At 47.0% G+C, this 13,342-nt stretch overlaps 1 protein-coding gene across 3 annotated transcripts in view; it reads right to left on the bottom strand.

The window, feature by feature from the left end:
* Positions 1-13,306, bottom strand: part of DIP2B (disco interacting protein 2 homolog B) — a 67,238-nt gene extending 53,932 nt beyond the window's left edge. For all 3 annotated transcript variants that reach the window (XM_021545214.3, XM_077788689.1, XM_021545215.3), the window contains exon 1: positions 13,194-13,306. In XM_021545214.3, the coding sequence (XP_021400889.1) occupies positions 13,194-13,275 (82 nt within the window). In that variant the 5' untranslated portion in view covers positions 13,276-13,306. The remainder of the gene's footprint in view (positions 1-13,193) is intronic.
* Positions 13,307-13,342: the final 36 nt, after the last annotated feature.

The raw sequence follows: 13,342 nt of genomic DNA, 5'->3' as shown, positions 1-13,342 counted from the left end.
TCTCTCAGCCTCACTTTAATAGGAGTTTCTCCACCACAGCCTGTGTGACCTTTCCAGCCTCACCACTGAAGAGAAGAAAATTCAACATTCCCTTTTATTCCTGCTAGAAATGACAACATAAAAAGTACTTGGACAGGAACCATCTGTTCCTGTGCCTAATGGAGCCATAATCACAGGATAACAGCCATTCCACACAACATTCCACTGTTTATAAAACCAGGGTGTCAATGTAATAATATTAATGGGGAGCTGCTTGTGTCTTTTGGATAAAATATGATATTCACAGCAGGCTTTGCTTTCAGCTGCAAACACCACAGCCTTTTACAGCAAAGCAAAGCACCACAGACAGCCTCACAATCAGGGGCTGGAGGGGCAGGAAGGGCTAAGGATGTGTTGACAGTAATAATTTAAGATGAAATATTCTCCCATGAAAGAGAAACTAAAGGAATAACAACCAAATAGAAAATCTGCAATTAAGCAAAAATCTCTGAAAGAGAAGGACTGCGGACACAGCTCCGGGTTGGATCCTTGCCCTCCAATTTGTTCTCCAAGACTTCTCTGCTGACTCCATGTGTTTCACAGAAGTAAAATTCATGCCACGATGCCACGTAACAGTCTCTCAAGAGAAATGATGATGTTTGGGAAATAAAACAACCACTTCTCTCCAACATCGCTTGCACAACAGGATTATTTCTTTCTTAGCACTGGGATTCTACAAGCACAACACAGAACTGTATAAAAAAAACGCAGAAACAAAATAAATTTCTTGGAGAATCCCAGCTGAGATCTTCCTACCAGACACAGCACTGACCTGCAGTGACAGCCAGTCTGAGCATCCATAAAAACACCTGCAGGCTGCAGTACCTCAGGTGGACCCAGGGAACTCTGGAGAGCTGTTTCCTCTAGCCCTAATTCTGCTGGAGGAAGACACAACAAAATTCCTCCTAGGACTGCCAGGTCACAGGCAGGTGGTCTCCAATTCCATGAAAATACACAACCACACAGAAGCCACAAATGCAGGATGTGCTCACGACTCAGCACTGTGGCTCTCTGAAGTGTGATACCTGAATCAGCTGTGCTATGCACAGGGCAGGATTGAATATTTCATGTTAAAAGCTTTAAAAAGAGGAACAACAAAAAAAAACCCTGGCCCAGAAGTGCAGGCTGTCAAAATCAACGCTCAACTGACAGACAGTGCTGAGAAGCCTGGCATGACAGCCATAAATCACTCCAAAATCTTCTTTTCATGCAGAGGAAAAGGAACAGTAAAGAGCCGAACATGAAATCTTGCCCATTTTTAATTTGCTTGGTTGCACCTGTTTAAAATTGACGTTTATTTGGATACTTGAGCTTGTCTCTCCTTTTTACTTCTGCACGCAGCAAGCTGAGAATGAGGAATTGATCACATGGAGGAACCAGTACATCCCAGAGGCTGCAGCTAAGGCAGCCTGACCAGTGGAGACGTGTCCTGCCCTGGGAGCAGAGGGAACGTGTGGGCCCAGATGTTCCACAGGGGACCAGTTCCACGCAGAAGATCCTTCCCCGTGGTCTGGTTTCACTGGACGGGGTCAGTGCTCTCCTGACAGACCCACAGGTGGAAAATCCTGAGAATTCAACACAAGATCTCCAAATTCAAACACAACAAGGCCTCGGGAGCTAATGGACACTGACATGAAGTGTGTGATCACTTCCAAGTCTTCACTCCCTCCCAGAGAGGCCAAGGAAGGCCCTGGGGATGCAGCAGTGCCCAAATGGACTCAGGTTTCATTTAATCTCTAACAAAGGCTTGGAGCAATTGGCACATTGCTTGGCCTTGCTGCCTTCCTCCTCTTCAGATGTGCTTCCATCCACAGATAAGGAGAGGTGGCTTTGAATTCTCACCCTGCACAATCAGAGGCAAAGGACAGCACAGGAAACCCAAGTCAGCTTTTCCCCTCAGCGAGGGAACTCCCAGAACAGCCAGCAGAGTCCTTCTTGTTGGCATGCCCAACACAGCGGCACAGCAGACAGCAGACAACGTGCTCAGAGCTCCACCATTAACTGGTTTAGTGAGTTAAGACACAGATCTGTCTGCAACTGCTCGGGGCAGAATGTGCTGAAGGAGCAGAATGCACCTTTCAACTAAGAATCCATGAAACAGCTTCAAACGTTCCCTTTGAATGGTGGAAACAATCCAAGGACTGCAAGCTTACCCCAGTGTGACATTACCTCTTGGGGACTTCTTGTCACACTTCACCCACAGAAAACTATTCTGAAATAGCTCTTCCTGACAGCAGAATTACAGAAAAACCAGCTCTGACATTTCCTGGGTTTCTCTACTTCGCTAGTTCCCTTCCTTCTCCCTTTCTAGGACTATTTTACAGACTCCTCTCATGGTGTCAAGGATTCCACTGCAATACTGTGGATTTCTTTGCACCTGCATCCAAACCCAGGAGCAGCTGCACCAGCAGAACCCCAAGGTTGCCACTGCAAAAAGCCACGCACACATTCCTGGCTGCACCAGGGTCAGATCCGCCACGCCTGAAGCCAAACTCAGCTCTCAGAGAAGACTATTTTCTCCTTCTCCACTCTCTCCTTTTATCCTTCTGCCCAAATCATTGTGCCTCTGCTGGAAGAGGAGCCTGCAGTGCCATCCACCACCTCTGTTTCACACCATTTCACCTGGTCTGTCATTTTAAACATTCCCAGAAAGGTCTTCTGTCATTTTAAACAACAGAACATGAGTAATTGCTTTTCTAGGAGAAGAGGCCAAGTTCTGGCATCCTGGAGAACCTTTTTATGACCATCATCCCCTTATTTTGTGTCTCCCTCCCTTGTGCTTTGCTGAATCCAATAAAATAGCTGAAAGGTGAGAAAGAAAAAACATCACTTTTGCTGCAGACTCAAATTGATGAGTGTGAGCCTCCATAAATACATCCCTGAGAGCTGCCAGAATGTGAACCTTGATTTCCATTTGTCTTTTCCCATTGATTCAACCCAGGAATCATCTGCACATCCCACAGGGAAGTGAGAGGGTTGGACACCGTCAGCTGTGCCACTGCACACCGAGAGCTGAGCAGGATCCCTACAGGAATGGGAATCCTGCAGGGAAGGATCGTGGTGTGCAGGACAAATCTCTGCAACCCTCTTGTGCCAGAGGATCCCATTTCCCAGGACAAAGCCCAGAGGAGAGCAGGCAGTGCATGAGAACACTGCAAAGCAAACAGAATGTGTTTGGACAGGAACCAAAATCCAAACCCCGAACTCTGGTACTAACACTTCAAAATCAGCCACAGGTAACAAGGGACATTTCAGCCCCCCCTGTACAGGAGCTACAGCAGAATTGGAATCAGAGGAAGCAGGGAGGAGAAAGGTCCAAATGTTCTTTTTTTCTTAAAGTCACACCTGGAAAAATGGCTTTGTTCAGATTAATTAAAAATCAGCTTATCCATCATAAAAGAGAGGAGACCCACACCATGAGGTAATTACCCCCCAAGACACAGGACAGGAATCACAGGAACATCAGGTATGACTTAGCTGGATCCAAATGCTTTTCCTTACAGCTCCCATGCTACAAGCAGCGACTTCTAAAAGTGTTTTACCAAAGCTCTGTCCAATGAACAAGGATTTGATACACAAAAGGCAAAGGGTAATTACATCTTCCTGTTTGCTCTTCTTGCCAGAGATTTTTTTGAAGGCCTACTGCAAAAAGAATTGCCTTGAAAGCCTTGCAAGGCAACACCAGCTCCAAGGTTATAGATTTTTCTGATTTTGGGGAAAAATATGAGAGCAAATGAACTCAGGTCTCTGTGCTTGTGGTTAAAATTACTAAAACAATGATCCCAAGTCCTAAACACTAATGGCAACTGGCCCTACACAATTTTTACATGCTGCAATTTCAAAACAGGACTTAACAAGTAAAGTGTATCAAATACAGGAATAACTACACAGAAATGTTTGCTCAAGGTTTCTAGGTGTGGCTGCAGCCAAGACATTAATAGGATTATTTGTATCTGACTCATTTGCTTCGCCTTCATCCACAATTCTCCCTATTTGGGACTCAGTAATTGACTTCTTTCTGCACCACACGTCTTTTTAAAATCAGGACATCTTCAAGGAGGACTGGGAAAATTTAAAGCAGAGGGGAGAAATCCCACAAATACAGCAGGTTTATCTCATGGTCAACCAAACCTGACCATCACCATCATGGAAAAGCTTCCTGAACATGCAGCACGGTGAGACATCCACTCCCTGGTAATCAGACTGGACATGTCACAGTGTGAGTGACAAATCCCCTCAGCCACAGAGGGGCTGATGTCCCCTGCTCTGTGTCCCAGCTGCTCACCTCACCCTGTGCATCTCCCCCTCTTCCTGCTTGGGAACTCAAAATAACAATACTTCCCCCTTTGCACTGCGGCAACTTCCAACCCCAAATTGCGTAAGAATGGAGGTTTTCATTCCAATTACAATAAGAATTGTTCTTTTTTTAATCCACAAGGGATCACTTAAAGTTTCTGCCCTAAAAATAAACACAGGTCTCAGTCTTAAAAAACATTTGCACAAGCACTTGGCCATTCGGAGATCTTTTCGTAACACAAGGGGCTTCAGTCTCACATTCAGTATTTTGCCAGGATTGACACAAAAGCCCAAGAACACTGTCTCAAAATAATTTATAATTTGGTTCTTTCAATGAAACGCAGTGAAAAGCTTGGTATTTTCTGAAGAAACACAGCTTAGATTCCTAAAGGTTTCATCCCGTGCCCTCTGCAGTTTGCCAAAGTTCATGGCTTTTGGTGGCGCCGCGGCACCTGAGCTCCCCGAATGGAAAGAGTGAGGTGCCAAGAGGTGAGAGCAGCCTGAGCCAACGCTGCTGCCAAGGGCTTTGTTATGAAACCTGGGGTGCAGCTCCTGAGGACACACAACAGAACAGAGGTGCTTTTCTCCAGCCTGGAGATGCAGCACATCCGAAGCGAACTTCTCCCCTTTCCTCAGCACGCACCACGAGCAGCCCTGCAGATGCCATCAGGACCTTGCTCCAACACCCCATGGGACTCTCAGCAATTTCCTGAATGCCAGAAATGGAGCACCTTTAATAGGCATTTTCCACTTGTATTCAATTAAGGGAAAAAAAAAAAGGCTGCACAGTTTAATAACTGCAGATCTGCTTATTCTCTACCAGCACTGCAGAGGATCAGGGACTTTCATCTCCCGCTCTGATCACCTGATTCCCTGACCCCACTCTCCATCACAGGGTGAATAATCACAGCCTGGAATCTGCCATCTCACTTCCCAACTCCTTGGAGGAAACTCTCCTTGTCCTCACCCCAGTGACAATGCACATTGTGAGCAGGAATGTCAGAGCAGGAATGGCCAGAGCCTTCCTCACACCACGGCCCAGAGTGACCTTGGACAACTGTTAACCCCGCTCTTAACTCTTGCTAGAAAGGGAGCACAAAACCTCAAAGCCTCCTTACCCTCCTCGGGGCTTCTTCTGGCTGGTCAGCTCCTCTCTGGGGTCAGAGAGAAGTGCACACTTAAAATGACAGGGAAAATTGATGCTAGAGATGCAAGCACCAGGCAGAGCAAGCAGGGGTATCAGGCCACCCCTGAGCTACCCTGCTGCTGCTGCTGCTCTCAGGGAGCAAATTCCAGAAAAGGTGCTTCCAACTGAAATGGCTCCTTGTATATTAATTAGCACCCAAAATAAAGAGCTGATGCATTAAAGGAAACACAAACCTCCTTCAAGCACGTCCTCACCTGACGGCCCTTTCTGGAATCACACACAGGGACAGGGCCTGAAACCAAATCTTCCTTCCAGCCCTCGATTTTTTCTGCTGTCTCACTCCCTTCTTTGATCACATCCTCCAATTTATGGCAAACCAAGTGTCCCATCAGAACTTCCTTTGCTCATATGTTCCAAACCTAGAACTTCCAAAATCTCCCCTAGCTTGTCCTACACATGCAGCATCGGGTGTGTGTTGGGTGTTCCCCCCTGTGAAGGGGATAAAGCAGAACTTCCTCCAAAAGTTACCTGTGCTGCTCTCAGAGAAATGGATTATAAACCTCTGTTAGAGAAACACCAGTGTTCTCAAGTAAATTTCTCAATTTCAGCAGTGAGCTGAAATCCAGGAATACAAACACTGACTCATCTTTGCAGTTTATGCTTTATCTCCAATAAAAGGCTCACTTGTCCAACTCCTTTAGGACTAAGCCACAGGAACAACATCTCTCCTAAGAGCAAAAGACAGGAAAAACATCCCAAACAAATCTTTTCCACTGCTGCACTTTAGACCTGATGTTTGACATTAGTCCTGATCCCAGAGGCAAAATGGGAGCTCTCCGTGCACTCAGTCACCCAGCTCCCACGGCTACAGCCATCCTAAATGGAATGCATTATTCCTGCATTAAAACATATGTTTTTCAAGGCAGCCAGCCATCCGGCTGTTCCGAGGGAGATTACAGAAGACCTAATTTTATCAGGCAGGGATACAATTCTCCTGGTTGTTTTTGCTCCCTAGGGACATGGAGCTGGTGAAAGCCAGGTTGCCTGACTGCTGGGGAACAATTCCGAGAGGCTCCATCACCAATCACTCAGGCAGGAACTGGAATTCTGGGTCCATAAAATGTATTAATGGATGCCCTGTAGGCTCTGTGGGCTCCCATCCCTGTGGAATTCAGAGGCCAGGAAGACCTAGTTTGCATCAGCAATTCTCAAGTCAACAAGAATTAGAAAGAGTTTATGTTGGCAGAGAAGTGCTAAAACTTGTAAGGGTTTTTTTAATTTCCTTTTTCTTTTTATCAGCTTATGTTACACTAAATAAAACAAGGTGATTGCCCACAGCAAGGAAAGTTATGTTACTATTACATTACTATCTTTGGTATAAAGTCAGTGTAACTTAAACTTAAGTCCTGCCTATGTTTACTTCAAGTGGTGTTTCACAAACTCTCAGCTTTGAAGTTTGAAAAGAACACAAACTGATGGAAACAGGCATTTTACTCCAAATATCAGGCAAGAGTAACAACCCAGCACATGATTCAAGATGAGAAATACAGGTGTGAGGCTTCTCCCAAGGTTTTTCATGAAATGCAATGGGAAAATTTGTGTAGCAGATGGAATGCTGCTGCCTGCAGAGCATCCGTTTGCTATAAATCACTGTTTCCTCACACAGGGTGCAAATGTAAGAGTCTTCCATTCTAATTAATAGAAGAGACATCCTGGCCTGATGACTTGTCCCTGATTTCACAAGCTCTCCAAAAAAATTTTGGATTGAATCAGCCTCAACAGAGAGAAATGCTTCAATTCCTCTCTCTATGAATCGATGTCCAAAAAAGCAACTGAGCAACTCAGAGAGATTCAGGAAATGCTTTTTATAACCGATACACATGGTTTAAAGAAAACCGTCCTAAGGAATTATCTGCACATTGTATTTGAAAGAAATGCAAACAGGAACTCTCCAGCTTCTGCCCATCCCTCGGGAATGCTCACCATGAGTTCACTCTTTGGCTCCTGAAACTTGCCACTGAATAAACATGATAAATCCAGCGAACAGAAAACTTCATGACAAACACTCATCAGAGAGAGGGAATCAGGAAGGAGCCATCACCCTTTCCACAACATCACCAGTGAACCAGAAACACGGGGGGTGCTCCACACTCCCTTCCCTGTGGAGCTCCAAGGATTGCTGCATGTTGGGAAGAGCAGCAGCTCTCTGCAGCTCCTCTGCCACCCATCACATTTCCTACTCAATATTTCATGCTACAGCATTTAAAATAGCAAACTGGAGATCAGTTATCTAGGACACCACAGCAAACTCCAAATGTGGCTTCGGCGCAGCTGTGCCAGGCCAGCAGGTCTGGTGAACACTGCCAGCCTGAGCACCCAGCTGAAATGGCAAATATCACCCATCCTGGAAGCACTAACAGTCATAAAATCCACCTGGGAACCTTTGCTACCAGATGTCCCCTCCACCCAGATGAGGAAACTGGTTTTAACTCCAGCAAAGCTTCACAGGAGCAACCAGGGAGGACGTGCAGGACTCTCTTTAAAGCCTCTAATTTCCTCCTCTCCCCAAGGCAAAGGGTCAGAGCTGCAGCTTGGAAAAAGAGCCCTAAACTCTCTCCTCATTTCCTAAGTATAAAAGGGACAATGCAAAAATATGCACATTCTTTAACCTTCCTGGTTCTTTTTTATTATTCCAGTCTGGATGCTCTTTGCACCTTCCTCCCCTTCCCCATGTTTACATGCTTCAATCATGCACCAACAGTAAACCCAACTCCCACTCACAGTAGCCAAAATATTTCATCCAGTATTTGTGTTTAACTCCCTCTCTCCAAACCATTAATCACTTAAATCATTCTGCTTTGACCATCTGCAGAGCAGAAATCTGTGATCATCTTGTGGACCTTCTGTTTGCTGCACTGGTGATAGATCTGGTACTTTGCTGCTCTTGGTCACGCCTGGAGCTGGATTTCCTTTTCCTGTGACACAGACACTGCACGGAATCCATGTGCTCCATGCTTACATCACTTTTTCCTGGGCTGTGAAGCTAAAGAAAATACAATTTCATCCACAGTGAAAGTAGATGAGGGATCTTTATTGGGATCTTTGCAGAGCCAACCAAGGCTGAGCACAGCCAGCCCCCAGTGACAGCTCCAGGAGGGTTTGAGGCATTTCAAAGCTCCCAAACTGTACCTGCACACAGGGACTGTGTCAAAGCCCTGCACAGATTTCTCAGCAGATCTGGGACCCATCTGCTGCCAGTCCTGCAGGTAAATTAAGGAAGCAACATTAAAGCTTTCCCAGTGCTGGTTTTGCCTAATGCAAGACTTGTGGGTGAGATGCTGCATAAATGCACAAAAACCACCTGTAAGTCCTGTTAGCTACAGGCTGATCAGATCCAACTTGCTTATGTTTATAAAGCTCTTCTTCAAATTTTCTGTGCTTTGCCCACAGTTCCTCCCTGAGTGGGGGAAGAAACTGAAGTGAAACCTTTCTGCTCACTCAGCACAATCCATACAGCCAGTCCCTACTCAGACAATTACTTCCTTTGACTCTGTAATTTAAATTCTGTGCTACAGCTGCTTAATCTATAAAAAAGATCCTCACCTACTTTGACAGGCGCCTGGCAATCAAAGATTGCAACCTGAAACACACAATTTTTCAAAGATCAGAGAAATACCCTGATTCCCTAAGAAATTTTCAAGCCAAACAAAATAAAGGCTCTACCCACTTGCTTGAGTCAACATGTTTTCTTCCAGTAAGGTTCTATCCTATTTGGCTGGCCTTCAGTCCTGAGTTTCCACCGTTTTGCTGATACTCCTTTTTCCACACAAGCCACCATCCTTCTGTTTTCCTCAGCTTCTGAAAATCCTCACACAGAGCTCTGCTCTGCAGACAGAGCCTCAGCTCTCCAGTGAGAGACAATCAGCTTTAAAAGGAACAAACCCAGGTGCACGGAGCCATTCACAGAAACACCCACTCAGGATCACAAACCAGACAGCAAACGTGTGTTTAGCTAGGAAAGTAAACAGAAACCAGCTCCTTCTGCCCACTAGGCAGGAGGGATAACCCTGTCACAGGAGCCAGAAGAGGCTGAAATGACCTCCAAGGCCTGAGCTGCTCACAGGAGCTCCTGCTTACTACCAGGTGGAATTCCCTGCCCTCCCCTGGACAGTTGGGTATCCCCAGCTGCTGTTCTCTCCACTGGCACCCCTTTTCTAGTTAGAAACACCAGGCAAGACAGAAACCGCAGTGACACAAAGCCCAGCAGCCGGATCAGCTCTTTAAGTGGGTGTTTAACCCCTGCAGAGCCAGGCTGGGCCCTGCAGTGGGGCTGTCCTGCTGTCTCAGCCAGAGCTCTCAGCTCCAGGAGAGCACATTTCCCCACACAGGCAGCACAAGAGTCACAAAACGTGTCTTGTGTGGAACAAACCCTCTGAACGTGCCTAATTAGAGCCTTGGAGTCGGGATATTCCAGAGTTTCCCAGCTCCATTAACAGCTGGGATGAGGTCGATGTGAGAGGAGCTGCTGGAATGTTTCACCCAAGGTGTAAAAACACCCAAGCCCGGTGGTGAAGCACTTTAATATTAACATTTTTCACCGAATATGAGATGAATTCAGACATTCACTCACTCTGGGAGCATTCTAAGGAACAGCATCGTGTGGTGGATCTGAAGTCACCTTCACCCAGTGCTGCAGCTCAACCCAAAGGTGAGACTGAGCTGCCACACTTACAGACATGTGAAAATGGGGGGAAAGTTAAAGTTAAATAAAGTTAATATCCCCAGCACTTTCACTCATCAAACAGAAACAGATGTAAATACAAAGACAGCCCTTCCCATCATTAGTGATGCATAATGTGGGTGTTACTGACAGATGAAGAAAAGCACCAGAAAGAAAAATATCCCAAAAGTGCAAAAAGAAGGAAAACATGAGTAATGAGCAGGTTCCAGATCTCCCACAGCTCCATGACCCAATTCTCAGCTGATATGTTGTTACTTGAACGTTCTTCCTCAGAGGTATCAACACTAATCCCTTCTGTGAGGCAGTGGAAGCTCTCCCTGAGTTTAGCCTCAGGTTTAAATGCCCTTCACATTGGCAGAAGACAATGAATTCTTATTTTTGATGGCACTTAGAAATGAATGAGTTGGTCTCAAATCCATCACCAAGGCCCAAGACATAGAGCGAGATGCAATTTCTGTTGGTTAATGAACAATTAATGTTAACTGAAACATGTCCCACTCCTTTGCACCCAGGGATGGGATGCCTGTTACTCCTGCACTGACCACAAGGCTCAGGGAGGAATAATCCAGAGGTATAATTAGTCCTGTTGCTCCTTCTGCACAGATTGCTCCTTAAGAAACTCTCATGGCTCACCATTGCAAACTCTGATTTCTATTTCCAGCATACATTACAGTAATCCTGCTCCACTTTGCATCCTGCTTGCTGACGCAGCACCTTTCACAACCACAACGCCAGATAAGGTTTTAATACTATATTTCCCCTTGTTTTGTTATAAATTCTCTACTCTGTGGTGGTTAGTAGTAGCAAATGCCTGGGTGAAATTCACTGCCAGGCTCAGCACACCGAGTGTTTGTGCTCCCAGCCCCTGGAGCCACTCCACACTGCCCATCAAGGACAGAGCCATCTCCAGTTCCTGTTGTCAGGGAGCCTGGGCTACTCCCAGCAGCTCCTCTCCTCTCCCAAAAACGAGATGTTCCTATGCAAAAAAACCTGACAGAAATATTCACACAGACAACAGCCAGAGACAATCGAAGCTGCAACAAGGGGGTGGCAAGAAAAGGACCAAGTGTTCTTATCTGAGCAACAACTGAGCAGTGGCACATGGAGCCCTGCTGCCATTTTTAATAAAATGCTTCTATTCAATATTGTTTACTGTCAACAGCCCATGGTTATATTCAGCTGAACAATGCACACACATGCCTCAAAATCCCTCCGCTTAAGCCTCAAACTAGGGCGTATTTTTCAAGAACTCCACAATGACATTACCTCACTCCCCCTTCCCACAGCTCGGTTATCTCAGCAACAACATCCCCTGAAATATGTTCCCAAGAGTTTGGGGACGCAGTCACCCAGAATTCTCTGTACTCGTGGGTTTTTTTTGACAGCAAAAGTGATTTGCACAAACAAATCCCTGATATACATATTAAGAAATCCAAGTATTAAACTCACAAAGGGGCAGTGGATTTAATATGCAGAGAATTACTTACATAACCCACAAAACTTCACTCTGTAGCACCAGAGTTGAAGCTATAGGAGCAGCTCGTTAAAGATTAGTGGGATGTCACAACAGAGCTCATTTATTTTTAAGTTTGCAGTACAATCTATCACAGAGCTAATTTATTTTTTAAGTTTGCAGTACAATCTATCATGGGGTCAAATCATAACGGGCTTTCAGTGCCACAAGTAACAAACCTCAGAAAATCCAAGCAAACGCTTGAAACATGTAACAAATTCTTTTCAAAACCTACTTAATATTACATTTTGAGCAACACCACCATTCCTCATTCTTTGTTATCACAGAGTCCCCAAAAGCAAACACTCGATAAAGTTTTATCACTTTAGTTAAATGTCTGCAGCAAGTTTATCTGGAAAAGAGTTAACAAAAGCCCCAGCCAGCCAGCATCAGGGGTTTAGCTGTGTTAGGAAAGCAGTGCCATGGCATTTTCTGCTGGCAAAGCCTTGAGTGCCAGTGTGGGCAGCGGGGGCTGACAGCCCCCAGCTCACCCTGGGAGTGAATTCCTGATCTCCAAAGAGTCAATAAGTCTCTTTTATACACTGCTAGCTCTGGGATAAACAGGGCAAGATGTGTCTGCAACTTAATTGTTCTTAATTTTTAGCGCTAAGAGAGACATGGATGGTTCTTGTAGGGTCCCTTGCAGCTCAGGATATTCTGATTCTCTGGTTATTCCAAGCACGCAGCGAACCCTCCGGAGAAGCCACTTGATTTTGGCATCAAGTTCCACACCGTGATGGGGGCAGGAAAATTAAAATTATGCAAATCTGAGCTACCTGCTCTGCAACCTTCCCCCTCCGCCTCAGCTCCATCCCTCCGGCTTCGCAAGGGAGATTCACAACAAAGCTGCACCCAGAGCAGCATTTTAAACGCTGGGGAACAAAGACAAACCCATGCAAAAAAAAAGGAAACAACAACAACAAGGAAAAAAAAAATCCAGCAAAAAGCGCATGCTCTGAACCGATTATGGCACAAGAACTTATTGAGAAAGTGGGAATAACGCAGGGTTTGCCGTCATTATTGTGCCCGAAGTTCCCGCGACTCCCCCGCCCCGCAGCTGCCTGTCCCGGGGGCTCTCGCTCCCACTCCGCATCCTCGGCTCGGGAGCTACGCAAAAAAGGCCACAAGGAATAAAAACCCTCCCGAGGGAGGGACGGGGGGTCAGCTCAGCCACCCCCGACAGGTGACGGCCACGCCGGGGCTCCTCGCCGGCTCCCTCGGGGTCCCCGCAGCGAGGATGCTCCCAGCGCTCCTTCCCCTCAGCCCCAGCCCGGCCCTTCGTTCCCCGGCCGCTCCCCTCACACACACGGACGGCGGAGCCGGAGCCTCGCTCACCGCACCCGGCAGCCCCGGCCCCGCCGCCCCCCGCCGCCCCCGGCCCCTCACACGGCGGCGCCCCGCGGGCAGGGCCGGGCCGGGCTGCGGGGCGCTCCTCGCTCGCTCCCTCCCTCCCTCACCTTCCGAGAGCTCCAGCTCCAGCTCGGCCAGCTGCTCGCGGACCTCGCGGGGCAGCGAGGACACGGCGGCGGGCTCGGCCATGGCGGCGCGGGCGCGGCGGGGCTCAGCGGCCGCGGGGCGCGGGGGGAGCGGCAGCGGCCGCAGCCTC

Source organism: Lonchura striata, chromosome 27 (assembly GCF_046129695.1).
Source record: "Lonchura striata isolate bLonStr1 chromosome 27, bLonStr1.mat, whole genome shotgun sequence".
Taxonomy (NCBI): Eukaryota; Metazoa; Chordata; class Aves; order Passeriformes; family Estrildidae; genus Lonchura; species Lonchura striata.
The sequence above is the reverse complement of the archived record's forward strand: the minus strand, read 5'-3'. Positions and strand labels throughout refer to the sequence as shown.